General features: G+C 41.7%; 2 protein-coding genes across 5 annotated transcripts; both read right to left on the minus strand.

The window, feature by feature from the left end:
• Positions 1-2736: 2736 nt before the first annotated feature.
• Positions 2737-14064, minus strand: stxbp2 (syntaxin binding protein 2). 4 transcript variants are annotated; one of them, XM_081716452.1, is made up of 21 exons: positions 13348-14064; positions 12495-13252; positions 11563-11650; positions 10789-10838; positions 10615-10696; positions 10244-10320; positions 10055-10130; positions 9604-9713; positions 9275-9429; positions 9000-9084; positions 7799-7929; positions 7450-7557; positions 7297-7354; positions 6973-7038; positions 6805-6885; positions 5721-5862; positions 5034-5140; positions 4843-4941; positions 4646-4731; positions 3875-4035; positions 2737-3635 (listed from the first exon to the last, which is right to left on the minus strand). In XM_081716452.1, exons 3-21 carry the CDS (start codon positions 11597-11599, stop codon positions 3562-3564), a joined length of 1785 nt encoding a protein of 594 aa, XP_081572578.1. In that variant the 5' UTR covers positions 11600-11650; positions 12495-13252; positions 13348-14064; the 3' UTR covers positions 2737-3561. The 4 variants fall into 4 exon arrangements, with proteins under 4 accessions (XP_081572578.1, XP_035381437.1, XP_035381436.1 ...); XM_035525544.2 differs by having other exon boundaries at positions 3875-4032; positions 9610-9713; positions 12495-14064; XM_035525543.2 differs by having other exon boundaries at positions 9610-9713; positions 12495-14064.
• Positions 14065-14205: 141 nt separating this feature from the next.
• pet100 (PET100 cytochrome c oxidase chaperone) lies at positions 14206-15502 on the minus strand. Its single transcript, XM_027017304.3, has 4 exons — positions 15299-15502; positions 15006-15092; positions 14792-14824; positions 14206-14629 (listed from the first exon to the last, which is right to left on the minus strand). The coding sequence occupies exons 1-4, from the start codon at positions 15323-15325 to the stop codon at positions 14540-14542; spliced, it is 237 nt and encodes a 78-aa protein (XP_026873105.1). The 5' UTR covers positions 15326-15502; the 3' UTR covers positions 14206-14539.
• Positions 15503-17084: the final 1582 nt, after the last annotated feature.

Here is a 17084-nt window from a genome sequence, read left to right on the forward strand (position 1 = left end):
AGTCATGGTGCATATTGCCACCAGGTGGCCACAGCGCAAAGTGCTTGTTTTACCTCTTATTTGTCCAGATGCTCCATTCTAGATTTAACTGAACCATTAGCTATATTTCAAATTGTACCTCAAAAACATGCACAATACATATTTCCATTTTATTGTTAATTGTTGTCTGTGTATTGTAGTGGCTTTGAATGGAATGTATCCAAAATCAACTAATATCATCGCCCCCCAGAAAACACACAAAAGAAGAATAAATCTTCAAGAATCTCAGTAGTTCTGTGACAAAATACACAGGAATCATTCATATCTAGGTATCTGTTCATCTTAGTACTGACAGGGTAGCATCTATGCAACAATTAATAAATTAGCACTATTATATAATTACTGAGAATATAATTATAGGGAAGAGACCATATAGAACAGCAGTTTTTTCCACTTTTGTTGAGCTGGCCATTTCAGGGTATTGCAAGGATATTTTTTTCTGAGTTAAAAGTTGCTTTTTTTCTTTTGTTTCTTATGTTTCTTATGTTAACCCCATTAATAGACATAGACAGCACAATCCTGTACTGAAACGAGGAAGCTAGCAGTCCTGCATTGTTTTCTGTGCCTATCCAATTCAACTCCCCAATTAGCTGACAAATGTTAAAACAGGAACACCTGCACAGTGGTGTGGCACTGTTAATGAGCGCACTCCCCTGACCTATAATGTCATTATTATTTACAGAAACTATTAGCCTACTCAAATTCAGAAGAATAAAAAAATCTAGCATTTTTACAGCACAGCTGACCTAGCCACCAAATCACTATATATCAATCAAATCAATCAATATACTCAACCTTGTTGAGTGTATTGATTGAGTATCAATACCATGCAGTATGATGTCTGAACATCAATATACTTCTTGACCACAGAGAATTTGCTGGATGCATTTTAGTGAAACTACTTAATTATAGAAAACTGGTTCAGCTTTACTGGCAGAAATGATCTCTGAATAAGCTACTGTATTTGGACAGTGGGATAAAGTTCTTGAAAAACATTTTATTATTGTTAGGAAATTGGTAAATATAGTTCAGTTACACACAGTTGAAACAATTCTTCATAAAATCTTATTTTAAACTTGTATTTTTAATACTCGATCTATTTTCGATGAAAAAAAATGGAATATCATTAATGTTATTTTTAACCCATTCAATTGATTTATTTAAGTAAATGTTTACAAATATGAAATAACTAGAGAGGATGACTGCAAGTCAATAGGCTTGACGAGAGAGTTTATTAATGTCAGAGAAAGTGTGCCACCTGGTGGACATAATTTCATTTTCACTTATTTTTTTGGTATCCCTGGCGAGTGATTGAATGGTACCCACTGGTCATCGGTCCAGCGTCTCTGGACGCTGGTTAAGGTCCACTGCTGTTTCAGAAGGATTAATCATATAATCCAAATAAATAAAGTAATCTATTTAGAAGCGTTCTGTGAGTGCGGATGCCTGCAGGTGTCAGACGGGGGGGGGGGGCGTCTCCACGCTGCCCGCCGGGGAAGAGCTCTAGAAGAGCAGGACTCCAATCTTTGTCATTCATGCTGTCTATGATAATGCAAGTCTTTCTTTCTGAAGACTAAAACCTAATGCAGTTCCTGCACTGAGATGGTCGTTTCCCAGGCAACAAGCCGAGTGATACTTCCTAGTCATCCAGTTGTTGACTCTGACTGATGGCTTTTCAGGTGACGAAGCAAATTAATTATAAGGGGAATTATTAGAAATCATTAAGATCTTCCAGGACCAGATAATCCCTACTGAGTGCTTCATTTAGGCAGAGCAAGTTTAGGTTGACACTAAAAGTGTCAGCACATTTACACACACCCACAGCCATCAGTGCACCATGTCTGTTGTGTTAAGAAGAATGTGGCTTCATGGCTTCTGTGAAGTGTCAGCACATTTACACACACCCACATACACCATCAAACTGCCTCAGCTGCAGCAAACCATGCCAACATCCATCTGAGAAATCCCACATTTCTAGAACTAAGGACTCGGTTATTAGGGAAGCACAGTCAGGTGCCAAGTAGTGGTCGCACATGGACAAATATACAACCAAACTGGAGACGTTTTTTGTTCGTTTCCTTACTGCTCCAGACACAAAGGAGATCGAAGAGAATAAGGGTGCTTTTAACTGGTTTTAAGAGAGCGGACCAGCGTCTCCCACATAATCCCAGATTAAAACCACTTACTCCTCTAGAGGCGAGGGAGATGGAGCTTTTATTACTGGCAACTCCAACCCGGCAAGTGTTAAATGACAAGTGCGTCAATTAGACCGGCCGGATGGCGGCAGCTGGGGTGGACTGTTGGAGATAGAGGTCAAGGGGCATGCTGAACACTCAGAGGTCACCATGCTTGACCTTTTATTGACTGGGCAAGTCATTATAGATTCTCAAGGTCACAGGGTACTTTGTAAGCACTGTAGATGCAACTGAACTGACCACAAGTTAAGAAGGAAGTATTGATTAACACATCCAACTTATAAAGTCATTTCTCTGCTAAAATCTTAAGTCATATTTCGAAGACTTTTTTTTTTTTTTTTATAGCCAACACGAAGTGAGTACCTCTTACTTGGCACTGCTGTTAAAAGATTCTATACATTTCCTTTTTTTATCTATTAAAACATAGCAGTCAGTGGCTCTGCGTATATGAAAACAAGCATGTCTCTGAGCTTTGTCTTGAGAGATACAGAAACCGTCAACATAAAGCATATGCATATTTATTTTTAAGCTTTAACATACAGACAAACACCCAAGTAAATGACATTTGTGATAACAGAAGGAACGTGCACAAGTTTTGAATAAGGGTGACAGAGCAAGCCCTTCACACAACCACTACATCTTAGAGAAGTGAAGAAACTCAACAAGATGATCAGAAACAAAAACACAAAGTTTAAAAATGGAGTGGAGGGGGTGGTAGCCTGCCCTCGCTGTCTCATTGCCAGCCAACTGCTGTCAGCCACGTTCCATTAGCGGGGTAAGATACACGAGAACGGGTTTCTGCTCCCACGACATTAAAAGGACACCTTATCTATGCAGCTGAACATGCTCTGTGGCTAAAATTACAAAAAAAAAACCAAAAAAAAAAAACACACAACAATTCTCCAGGGACAGTAATTAACATACAGTGCATTGTATATGAATCCAATGTGCACATCTACAGAAACGTCCACGCTACTATAAGGAGTCGGGGAGGAAGGCAGTCTGTAGCGAGACGCATCCGCCAGTTCATCCACGTGTTGGCAAGATGGGTCATACTGATCTAAGATCAGCCCCAATTAGCATCATTTTAAATTAATTAAATAGTACGAATGTATATACACAGACCATTTAGTTTTCCTCAGAAGATTAAAACAAACTCTAAAAGACAATGAATCATCATCATCATCATCATCATCATCCATCAGTATTCTCATGAGGATTAAACGTGAACAGCAGGGCTTAAGTGACCCACACGTTACTGGGAGCATCGGGCACTCGACAGGGAGACACACAGACTGGGCTGAATTCCTCCCTTCACCAGGCCCCACTAAGCAGACAAAGGCTGGTCCAGTTTCTTTAGATCGTTCAGAAAGCTGTTTGGAGTGAGGATGTGAGATGAACCTAGAAAAAAGTTTTAAAGAAAAAAAAGCTTATTAAAAAAAGAAGCCCCCCCAATCACTTGTAATTTAATGTAATTAGTCATTACTATAATTATCACAAATTACCACAAATGCCCTTTAAATCAACGATATTTCAGACTGTACACAATGCGTAATGACTATAATCCTTCTGTACAATTACATGACAGCTGCATATGTAACATTAAATTTGAATAAATCAATAGTGAAGGCTCAACCCACCAATCAGGACCTCCCATTTGCCATCAGTGGCGCGAGTGACCTCGTAGGCCGAGCGCATCTCGGAGTACGTCACGCCACCGATGATGAAGATGATGAGACGAGGGCCGGAGCGGTACTCGGCTGTCGCCTTGTTCTTGTGCCACTGGCCGAACCTCGCACTGCTGGGGTTCCACACGGCACCAGTTACAACAGTAGCAGCACCAGTTAACCAGTACCAGGTATAATGGCCCGTTTTTTGTTTGTTTTTCTTTTAAAACCATTTTTCTGTAAACTAAAGCAATGGCATGAAAATATTGACTCTCTAAGGCAATATCCAGTGGAGGGGGGGAAAAAGGGGTTGTTTTTTTTAAACTTCCCAGTTTGCAAACAAAAAGGCATTTTTACTGCCACGGACTACTGAATCTTAAATATTCCAAGAACATTCTCCAAACTGGAGCACACGTACAGTTCTCACCACACCTGCCGATCAGAAACAGCCCTGCACGACTGCAGTAATAATAGATAAGGTGTGTCCACACAGTAAGGCCTGGAACTGGGGTGGGACACTATGCAACTTAAAACAGACTCTCTGTTGCTTCTGCACTGAATTATTTTAAGATGCATTTTAAAAGCGATTTCTAATTTTCCATCACAAAGTTGAAGATCAATCACAAAAAAAACCACTTATCCGTTTCCTGCTGGTCTGGTATGCGTTTTGGGGACTGTCCACTGAAAGACAATGCAAAGTTGGGGACCAGTGATCTCTGCCCATACCCTGCACAGTGTCCATACCTTACGGTAGTCTGGGTAGTGGTGATTGGGGCAGGGTCGGAAAGGAACGGCCACTGCTTCTTGTCCAGCTTGTCCTCAATGATGTTCTGGACAACAGAGCAGACCAGATCAGACCAGGACTAAGCAGAGCAGAAGAAGTCAGAGGACCATCCCGACTCCAAAGCTTTGGCGCGGGGTCCGAAACAGCGCCCGCCTACCTCCATGACGTCTTTGAGGGTGGGCGTCCAGCGGGACAGCTGGTACGTGCTCTCTGTGCGCTCCTTCCGGTCAGGGAGAGTCTTGCCAGCATTGGCGCCCTGTAACGTAAGCCGGGACGTTCAGGGTCACCTGAGTGGACGGCGACTAAGCAGCAAGGGGTCGTGGGAGGGCGACGTGGAGGGAGACTCACCCCGGTGATGATGGGGCAGCCCAGGTGCTGCATGTTGGTGATGATGTCACTGTCCTGCTGCACGTTGGCGTGTTGTATGAGCTTGGTCAGGTTCTCCTCACCAATGCCTAGCATGACAGCAGCCAGGGTTACTTTGCATAGAAAGAGCACAACTGGCATGTACAAGCGACGTCATAAGTCAAATTAAGGAGTCGCATGGGTCACACGCACAAAGGCATGCTGCACTGCACCAGGTTGGATGTTCTCCGTGTTAATGCGTTCATTTCAGCTCGTGCACTAAAACGAGGCTCATAATCCATAACTTAAATACTAAGTTCATCACCACATGGTAACATCGCAGTGTTCTTCATTACTAGGTCTGCGAAGTCATACCATTACTACCAAGGGGAGAGGGTTCAGTGAGAACGTGCTTCCTTGTAGACACGTGAAACCACGCACCACGTCTTTTCAAACTGCTGTGACACAGGGCAGCTGAACACACTCGTGGGAAAGCACCAACCGCCCCATCAGTAAGCACACATACGCCCATGACTATAAGAACACCTAATCTAAATTGCTGGGTTCTGAACCGTGTGTGTGTGTGTGTGTGTGTGTGTGTGTGTATTATCCAGCGAAACCCTCCAGCGTGCCCCGCAGCTGCACTCAAGGGGGTGGGGCGTTAGGGGGTTTACCCCGGAGAAGACGTACCCTTTTTTTTGTGGAAGATGTAGAGCAGTATGATGCGGATTTTGTCGTAGGGCTGAACATTGGCATCAAGGAGTACGGGGACGATGCTCTTCATGGCGTCTTTGAGGGGCTCGCCCTCGGCATCCGAGCCCATGGCCAAGTCCTGCACCGAGAGCACAGAGAAAGAGGAAAGGCCTCTTCAACAGCAAACCCAGGACCTCATATGCATGTCAAAATCACAGCAAAGTGTTCATAGTTCAGAGATATCCGCTTTGTAGATGCATTAAGATCTTAAGATTAAAATATTACGTTCTTCTGCACAGACACACAGGCTATATGAGTAACATTACTCTTCGTTAGAAGTATAAATGGACTGGAATATATGGAAAGACTGACAGATTTTCTTCTCATGCTGCCATTGTAAATAAAAACAAGAAATAGTCTTATATAGCAGTTACAGAAGGAACAAGTAACCATCTAACGTCGCAGTCCAGAACAGAGACTTTACCCCAGCCAACAAGGGGCCGATAAAAGCCCACGCCACATTCCACACTACTCGTCTGTTCTGCAGGGGTGTGGGGGCACTGCAGCGAGAAATCACTAACGACACACACAACAGCCCAACGTTAATGGCCTGCACGCTCCGGGATTATGGACCAACATCTTGTACATTAGTGCAGCGTAGAGGCAGTGAGGGCCCAAGATGACTGGACAACTATCTGGGTGGCAGGTTCACTTCTGGAACATACTTTGTAAAAATGTTTAATGTAAAAAGTACACAGTGCATCAAATACAGAAGCCCTACAAGTCTGAAAATACCTTTCTGCACTGGGAGAAGTTTCTTACCTCGAGACTGATAAAGTAAATGAAACAGCTACTGATAACAGAATGCTTTCTTGTTTTTCAAACAGGAGAAAAACATGTGCATGTACCTTATATGTTGATGGCTTAACATTGTGCATAAACACCAAAACAATGATGTGGAACCTTCACCAGTCTGTTTTTCCTCCAGAATTTGAGAGTTGCACCTTAGTTCTGGAGTGCTGCAACACTGCTATGTGCACCGTCACCCTCAGGCAAACTGCAAGGGCCCCAAGATGCTCACCTGCTCCACCTCACACAGCTTGTCCAGAGAAGCCTTGAACTTCTTCATGCAGGCGTCAGCCAGGTTCAGGTGAGTGGAATACTGCAAAACCAAACGTGCAAATGTCACTTCACATCACAAACGCTCTCTGGCCATAAGGGGGCGCTGTGGAGCACAAGAGACTCTGACCAGGCTCAGTTCTTTTTGGTACTGCGGCATCTTCTTCAGCATCTGAGAGAGGTCTTTGATGTTGGCCTAAGAAAACACAGACGTCACATCATAAACTCACATGACCCTAAATTGAACCGATCACTACGAATGACACTTTCTGATACTACTAGATCCAGTAAATAGCATTTGGTAGCACGAGACTGAAGTCATAAGAGCCCCCTTTATGATTATAATACGCCTGGTTTCTACATGTCCAGCAATTCCGGAATCTTCCAAGTGTTCACTTTCTTCTTCCCTCCCACCACGCTCTCAACCCAACCTTAAGAGAGTCAACAAACACACCTTGTCTGTGCTCATCCTCTTACTCTCGCAGAAGGTCCGCAGAAGTTCTGTCACCTTCCTGTAGGGGAGGGGATGAGATGTCTTAGTGCGGGACAGGCTAGGCGAGGCCAGCGTGAGAGTGAGAGAGAGAGAGACGGAGGGTGGAGCTCTCACCTGGTGACGTCAGCTATGTGCATGTGTCTGAGCTGCACCCACAGTTCATCGTCTTCATCCAGCAGAACTTCCTTTTTCTTGCTTTCGCCGAGGCCCGTCGTCTCATACCTGTACACAGTGGTGTGACATCATGTGCGGGGTGGGGGAGGGGTGGCCTAACACTTACTCTCTCCACAGGGCTAGCAGACAAACCCCCCCCTGTTCAGAAAAGCTGATTAACGTCCAGGACACTGCGTTAAACAACTAACCCTCCCACCCCCCCCCCCCCCCCCCCCTAAAAGCATCGATACACTGCAGCTGGGGAGTGAGTGACACATTACACGTTGCCAGAGAGCAAAAAACTCCTCACGTGTAGATGTCGTGATCGACCTCCAGCAGGTCGTAGACCATAGCCTGGAAGGTGAGCTCGTGCAGCAGGGGAGAGATGGGATCATAGCCGCGGTCGATAATCAGCAGCTGGGAGCGCGCTTTGTCTGAGCCCTGCCGGACAAACACAGCCACGTTCAGAACAGTCTGCCATGCACCCATGAGGCACTCAGATGTGTGTTCAACTAAACTGAAACTAGAAAAAAAAAACAAGTGGACACAGGACACTGCGTTCGTAAGGAGGAAGCAGGCTTGTTTTCATACAGCCTCACCACGGCTAAACTTTTCAGGCATTACCTGTGAAAAACAGGTTTTACCAAAAGCACACCGTCCTGCATGTCAGACGCGCTGTCTTTATTCAAGAACCAGCTGAATAATAGCAGAGCGCGTGTTCACAAATGGAGATGGACGTTCATCGTTACTGACAAAACAAACATTTAAGAGTGTACGGAAGACAGCAAGAAAGAAAAAGGGAAGATTGTGTGCATAAAAAGCAAATTGAGGAGAAATAGAGATGTTAAAAACGAAAAACAAAAATAACAGTATGCCGTGCATTTAGATACGCACCTCTAGCTCAGGGAAATATCATCTGAGAGAAAGAAATGAAATTGAGACAGAGAGAGAGAGAGAGAGATGATAGTTCAGAAGACGGTTTAAGAAACAACACTGCTAAAGGCATGGAGAGTAAATCAGAATAAGGCAAACTGAAGAAGGTGTGGAGAAAGTTGTTTGACATCAATTACTACATTTAAAGAGATACTGTCTGAGCAGTAACAGAGAGCCAACACTGCAGGCCTGCATGAAGTATCATCGCTGTCAGTCATATCCTTGATCAACTCACCCTCCCAGAATTAGCCTTAGACTGACATACCGGACGTGATCCGAACACCAGTCATCGAACACTGTTCGTTCTCCTACAACAGGGCTGTCCAAGTCCTGTCCTGGTGATCTACCATCCTGAAGGGTTTAGTTCCAATCCTAACCTAACGTGCCTCATCCGGTTCGTCGGGTCCTTCAGCATCATTGTAAAATTAGAGCCAGGTGTGTTAGATTAGGGTTGGAACTGAACTCTGGAGAGTAGTAGATCTCCAGGACTGGATTTGGGGCCCCCCATGGATTTGTGAAGTATTACAACACAACAGCCCGATCGGTTCAGACCCGAGAGAGGGACCACTCTGTCTTACCTCCCCCATGCTGGGGTTGTCTGCCTTGTGTGCATTCAAGCGATCCAGCACCAACTCCGCCAGGGCAAAATTCTCTTTGGGACCCCTGCGAAAGACGAGACACATCTTCACTTTGTGTAGTGGGTAGAAGAGATCTCCAGCAAGACAACTGACCAGTGAAGGAAGCCAAAACACAGATGCAAGGCTGCAGGGGGAGGCAGAGGTGGGGGTGAAGGGTGGGGGCCAGAGGTGGGGGTGAAGGGTGGGGGCAAGCCCCGGGAAGAGCGGGTACACACTGGCGGTAGCGAATGGCAGGGTACTCCTTCAGTGTGTCACACAGGGTGGCGATCTGCTCGGCCACGGCCTCCATCATTTTGGCCCGCTCATCCACGTCGATCCTGGTGGGGCTGTAGAAGGAGTGCAGCGAGCCCGGGTCATCCAGCGAGAACACCTGCAGCGGGGTGGAGAGACACGACCTGAAAAGCTGAGTCTCTCTCAACAACATGACAGGTGGCGGTGCTCAGGGATTCAGCCTCCCTGTCTTTACAGCGTCCAATCTCAGCTCCCTCTGATCCTAAATCTAAACCAAGACTGTAATACAATGCAAAAACAAAATAAAACACACCCAGACCTGAGACTCATAGGGTAAGAAGGCGACATTGATCTCCTTCAGTGTTTTGATGGCCCTTGCAACTCTTGACCTTGCAATCTCAGCAAAAAGACCATCCGGACAAGCTGCAGATCAGTTCAACAGAGACAATGTCAGTGCATGGCGTAGAACATACTGATCCAAGCAAAGACACCCAGCCACATTTGAAGGGTCGAAGGGCTCAGACACAAACGCAGCATTTAGTGCATCAGCAGTAATGCTCAACATTTCAGTTAACGTGTATGGTTAAAGGTTAAATAAACAGTACAAGTAAAATACAAGTCTTTAAGAACTCATTTCTTATTTATTCTTATTTACAAATACAGAGTCCATATAACATACATGGATTACATATTACACGTACTGAGGTTAGGTAAAAATCATTCAACAGGACATCTAAGTAGCAGGTTTAAGTTAAATATCTTACTGTCAGTAAAGAAGATGTGGGCTGCCTTGTATGTGTAGGCTGAATCTTTGAAGTCACTGATCAGAGCACTGACTGACTGCATGGAGAAATATGGAGTAATTTAATTATAACAGATAACGTGGTCGGAAATAATAAACATATTGTAACTGACACCAAGACTAATACTGCTTCTGAATGAAGGGCTGTTACCTTCTGCACAGGGGAGATGAGGTATATCGCCTCCAGAGAAGAGATTGGCTCCCTCCGTTTATTAATGTCCTCCACAACTGAAATTAAAACAGCACAATGATTTTCCAAATCAGCACATTGCCACAACCACTGCAATGAAATCACTAATGCTAATGACGGTTTCAAAATGAGACACATCAGTATTAAATGGTAGTATAGGGGCAAGGTGTGGAAATGTTGAATTAGACTCAAGGTTATTTCTACCCATCAATAGAATTCTAAACAACTGCTCACATGTCTGGTTACATACAGCTCCTCCCAGAGTGATTCTGAACAGTGAAACATCAAACAAATAGGAAACACACACACTCTGTCCTAAAGAGTTTACTCACTGGTAACGCCTTCTGCCATGATGTCCGACATCTTGCAGCAGGAGGACAGGATCCGCATGCTGATGTGATCGACAATAAGCACCTGGAAATTAAGGGTAGAAATACAGATGACTTGATTCGCGTGGCTGCTGAGTTTGACTGAATTACTAGCAGCCTCAGGGGCACCAATATTACCTTCCACTCTCCATCGTTCTTCACACTCTTGAGGACTCCACTGACGATTTCTAACAAACAAAAATGTTTTTCAAAAGGAAGCATGATTAATATTCTTATGAAATTGTGATTGGCTATGTAGTGCTCAACAGTAATTAGTAGTTAGATTTAGGTTATATAGATAAATTTTGAGGTATTTAGGTAATAAATGCATATTAGATCTCTATATAGAGGTAAATTCACATTATAGTACGTTTTTGTTGGACAGATCTGACGCTTCAGAACAGACTATAACTGCCGAGTAGGCATATTCTGGTCTTTTTCAGTCCATGCAAATAAAGATATGGAACATAATTTTTAAAAGCTGAGCCCCTATCATGAGATCTAAGGTTAAAACGGCCAAACAAACGTGTTTCTAGTATACATTTTTTTTTCCTGTGTCCAAAAAAAAAATGTAGACTGCTTGAGTGTAGTCGACTAACGAACTTGATATGACTGTGTGATCCAGGCAGTGGGGTGATCTTATCGGTACCAAACGATGAATGTGGCCGCTAAAAGCTTGTGGTTTAGGTTAGCAAACTTGCGAAGGGAGACTTGTTTCCCAAAAATAACACGGAAGTTTTCTCAACTCTATATAGCTACTTTTAAATGACGTAATTCTCAAAACGAGTTCCGATTTACCCTTATTTAAAATTGTAAAAACAAACTAAAAAGTCAACAAACAAGGCTTAAATTAGTAAATATTTAGAGAACGTAGCCTTTTAATCAATAATTTCGATATAAAAAGTCACTTACTCTCTCCCACAACTGCTTTGAGTCCACTCGGAGCCATTTTGACACTTCCGTGTTGTCAAACGTGCACAATTACGTGAACACAGCGACCCTAAAGATCAAAGGAGACTTTTATTAGTGTTAGTGTGTCTCTCTTCAAAATAAAAGCTTTTTTGGAGTTTTGGAGTTTTATCTGTCCCACTTTAATTTTATATTGTACTTGGATTATTGTGCTCAGACAGAATGTTAATCCATTACCCATTTAGGCTACATCAAAACAACTGATATTTAGATATTAAATAAAATAAAAGTGTTGGCTGGGGATTAGATATGACAGTTATTGCAGTACCAGATGTGTGTGTGTGTGTGTGTGTGTGTGTGTGTGTGTGTGTGTGTGTGTGTGTGTGTGTGTGTGTGTGTTATTTTTAAATAAAGATTTACAAGCATATGTTGTCAAATAAATCCAGAACTACATTCTAAATGTGTAATAAGGAAATTGAGGGTGAAGGGTTAAGGAAAAACTGCCTTAAGTGAGAAGGAGCTGAACTTCTTCTGTGCAACAGTGAATAACACAGGAAAACACCATCCTCTTGCATAGAGTAATGACAAAAGATTTTATTTCATTATGATTACATTGTCCAGGTCACAATCAGAGTGAGCACTGTAAGGGAAAAAAACAGCAACTCAGAAAGCCAAACACAGGAAAGTATGTTACTCTACACAGACATACTTATGAGTAGGCCCTCCTTACTGCACCTGCTATCTCTGTGAGCAACCCCAAGGATGGTGGTGCCATTTTGTCTAACGTAGAGGGCAAGTCCTGCATCTAAAAAGAGTATAAACTTAGAAGAGTGGTCTTCAGTGCTTTAGCCCGGCAGCAAATGTGTGGTGGCTGTGTGTGCATCTCAGTGTATTGTGCTTACAGTTGTTATTGTAGCTCTATATATAGTCTTTACCTTGTGGCGTATGAGAAACGTCAGTTATTGAGCCAAAGCTCTCTGAGCAGAGACGATCCACCACATCCTGGGCACTCACTCTCGTGTGGCTGACCCTCATCAGCTGCTCAGCAACCCGGACCCTCTCTTGGGTTTCAGAATTCTGGCTATTTGACGCATCGATATGCCCGTCTTTGACGGCCATGTGCCTTTCCAGGCTATCAACCAACAGACCTACAGGATGATATACAGAGTCGATCAATGGGGAGCCACATTAATGGATTTGACTCAGACGTGTTCAGTTTCAACATTACACTTTGATCAAAGTAACCTGATGCGCTTCCTTTGAGAGTACCAGAGTCCTGTGTTGACAATGTGCCCAACATGGATATTTCAGACCTCTGTTGGGGCCTGAAAATATATATATATATTGTAAAATGCTTTTCAATAAATATAGTTGCAAAACTGGTCACTGTGGTTTAGGTCTTACTGTCGGTGTAAAATGTATCTACATAATTTTCTCACACTTGAAAACAGGGATCCCCTTGCAGCAAGTGTATTTGTATTCCGATCTGTGGAGAAAAATGGTGTAAAACTAAATAGCAAATTAAAAACATTCACAAAATATAAAAACAAACAAAAACAACCGAATAGGGCTGCTTGACCTTGAGAATGGAGTTATCCAACTTGCTATTGCTGCTGTAACCCTCCAGGAGGCAGTGTCGTGTTATATATCCAGAGCCGACAATCGAAGACAAATTTAAGTCAACGTAGCCCACCTTACATGACAGTGAAAATAAACAGCTCCAAACACTAAACCTTTTTTGATACCTTTGATAATACAGAAGGAATATGAATATGCCTACAATCTCACCTTTTTATGCGACTTCCCACCTTTTAAGTCCTATGAAAAAAGATTAAACAACTCAACACCATCATGTGCTGCTGTTTACAAAACACCCGCCTAAATGAACGAGAATTATTGGTTAAAATAAAAGGTAAACGTAATTACTGCCGTGAACCATTTTTGAACTGTCCTCTGTACATGGCTAGGTATACTGACCCTTCGCACTGAGAGTCTGCACATGCAGTCCTGCAAAACCCCAGTGGACCGGTCTACTGTTGTGCGGAACTCAAACACAAAAGCTTTACCAAAGTGCACAGAGTTGTGGATAACTTCATGTCTATGGGATATTAAACTTTGTCATCAGTGAATTTTGGAAAAGAACAAACAAACAAACAAACCCCGGTACGTTTCATTACTGCCACCTCTCACCTCTCAGACTCTTGGGTAAAGCTGCCATCCAGAAGTCTAATTTTACAGTAAATCCACCCAGTGATACAGGGTACATTGGCTAGCTCGTCTAAGACCAAGGATACAGAAAAGCTGTGTGTATAAGGCCATTTTCTCAGAGGAGCCAACCACCTCCGCGTCTCCATCCCCACCTTATCACAGAGCATTCGTATCACAAACAGCCGTATTATTCCTATAACAGATATAAACACTAACACTAATCCCCAGCAACCGTATTACATCACTGAACACTTCATGACGTCACGCAGTCCAACATTTCCGGTCAACAGGGGAAATTGGATTATTTTATACAATTTATATAAAAACATATAACGCATATTTTATATACTTTATATATTTTATAAATATGTATATGTATTTTACTTACATATTTTGATTTGGTCTCATTGGTAAAATTCTCAGTATGGGAACAAACACTAAAACAAACACTTAAGTTTAATAAAAGGTTCTGGAATGTTACAAAAATGCAGTTGCTTTACAAATAAATAATGAATACATTATAATAACAAGCCCGTGTTCTTAAAATGCATTATGAACGTAAAATATTACTCTGAAGATCGTGAACGTCTGTCTCATCTCATAAATTGTCGCAGACAAAATACATTCTCAATACACAAACAATATACGATCTCCAAAGCATATGCTATTAATTAAGGAATAAACCCCAGGCTCTTTATTGTCTCGTTACAATATTACATATGTCTGTTGGGCCTCCGTTTGAGGACTGAAGACATGATTCACTTTCTCGTGTTCATTCCTTTGTCTCCATGCCCAGTTGTTTCAGTATTTTTTGCTCCCGGCGAATTCTCATTCGCTCCTTAAAGTCTTCAAGCTCTTGTCTCTGTTATCGGGCAAAAAACATATCAGGACTGACCTACTAAATTATGAATGCCAAGTCTACTATTTGCCAACAACGATTATACGGTTATAATGATACTAACGATCGTAATGTTTAGTGATTTCGTTATTTCAATTTTACTGAAATCAAAGTTGAAATGCTTACCTGTATTCTCTCATCTGGTGGAAATATTTCCCTCTGTGAAGGCAAATTATGTAAATTAAAATGTAAAAGAAAACACAAAGCATTAGATAGCTATCCCAATAGAGAGTTAGCTATATTCATTAAAACCAATTTATAAACATCTCTGGAACACCCAGACAGACAGATATCTCAGCTAAGTTAGCTTTGATAGCTACATCCAGGCCTAACTACAAACCTTTCTCTTCACAATGTATTCCTCAAAGTATTCTGCTTGGTTGGAAATCCAAAACATTGCCACCGGGAAGGAAAGATACAGCATCATCTGTATATAGAATATTAAAGTGAAATGCAGCGAAGTTCCTCCTGATTATTAGTTTGCCAAATTCGCTAGTAACGGGTACTAAACAGCACACAAATCTGAAGTGACTTAACGTACATTGCTCATAAACGAGCAGGCTAGCTAGCGTTATAGGGTTGGGGGTTTCCTTACATGCATGTTATTATAGTTTTATGTATTCTTCATCTTACCCGGAATATCTCTATTTTAACTCCCATATCTCGGCACCGACAGGAGCTCAGGGTCACTCTTTTACTGTATTTCCGGTTTGAAAACGTGAACGGAAACGTGAAATGAAAGGTTCAGCGTCGAACATTTAACGGGGTATTACGCTAAACGTTAAATGACGACACAGTTGATAGAGAATTAGGTTCACGGATCAACAGCGCAAATGCGGATAAACACACACTTGATTATGTTCGTGACAGGTAATTTGTTCGAATTGCCACGCACAAACACGGAGACTCTTATTTTGTTAGAGGGATTAAAATCCGGTTGTTGTTTTTTTTTTTGTTTCCTCCTTTCCTTTATGACCAAAGGCTCATGAAACCTGATGCAACTCGAAACCCTACAGCAGAGTCCATTTCACAAAAGCTAGGTGTACAGACAATAAACGACAAATGTGTGTACCAATCAATATTGTAAAATGTTTATCAGTTGTTTCTTTTCCCAGAACAAGTATTTTTTAATCTTTAGAATGTCCAAAAACATCCCATACATTGAGATTTATCCTAACCGTACATCACTTTTAAAAGCCTTGACAAGACATCTGGATGAAACACAGTGGCACTTGTTAGGTATAACCAAGGCCCGATTCAATCCTTTTGTGGCTATGAAAACTTTGGGTCTCCTTAAAAAAATATTTTATATATAAAAATCACTGACAGCATAATTAACACAGACCATTAAAAAGCAACAAAACACTAAGCCTACATTAGTTCTGACGCTCCAGGAAAATAAATATACACGGATTACACACAATTTGAATAGGTGATATGAAAAAACAATAAAGAATATGTAATACGAAAAGGACTCTAAAATCAAATGAGAATAATTAGCTAAAATAACCGTTGCTTGACCACGTCTGAAATACACGGCTAATTTAAGAAATGTACTAGTTCTCATTAGTTCGTGCTTGTTTCTTTTGCGGCAGTTTTCGGTTGTGAATCCCACTCTAAAATTCGATAGTCCGATAGTGTACATGGTTAACCCGCCAGCATATTTATTTCGCTTTTTAGTTATTTGTTTTCATAGCATTATCTGCTTGTAGCTATGGGATGGGCGCTTTTATATATTATATATATATAGCGCATGGAAATATCCAGGACGGTCTGTTCCCTAAGGGCTCACGGCACTTTATTTTTTTCCTCTAGCATTTTATTTTATTCTTTTATTTGTAACTTTATTCAATTTATTTTTTCTCTACTGTATTATAGAGCACTTTGCAAACGCATAAGTGCAAATTAAAGATTATTTTAGTACAACCCCAAACTCAAAGGCTTAGCATATACATTCAGTTTTTCCATTTTGGTTTGTAATTTTTGGGCGAAGGCATGTTCCATTTCATACTCTTTGCAAGTTTGTTTTACTTTTTTTTTTTAATAAAAAAAAGGAACCGCTATCTTTGAAAAATGGTGCATTTAAGATTTTCTAATCAAGTGCAATGGATAACTGGTAAGTAATGACAATGCCATAAATCAAAATCTATAGTAAAAAGATATCACAAATGCAAACGATTTTTTTGGTTTCCTTTTAATTTTCTATAAAAGAGATGAGTTTATATCATGATCATAACAGACTGAATCATTGACCTCGATAGTTCACTCACATACCAAACAGTAATCGAGGAAATGTTTAACACAAGGCAAGAGAGAGAGAGAGAGAGAGAGAGAGAGAGAGAGAGAGAGAGAGAGAGAGAGAGAGAGAGAGAGAGAAGAAATGGGGAAAAATAAAAAAACAAAAACAATACCTGAATAA

The sequence above is a fragment of the Electrophorus electricus genome, chromosome 6, assembly GCF_041902795.1.
Source record: "Electrophorus electricus isolate QZ-2024a chromosome 6, ASM4190279v1, whole genome shotgun sequence".
NCBI lineage: Eukaryota > Metazoa > Chordata > Actinopteri > Gymnotiformes > Gymnotidae > Electrophorus > Electrophorus electricus.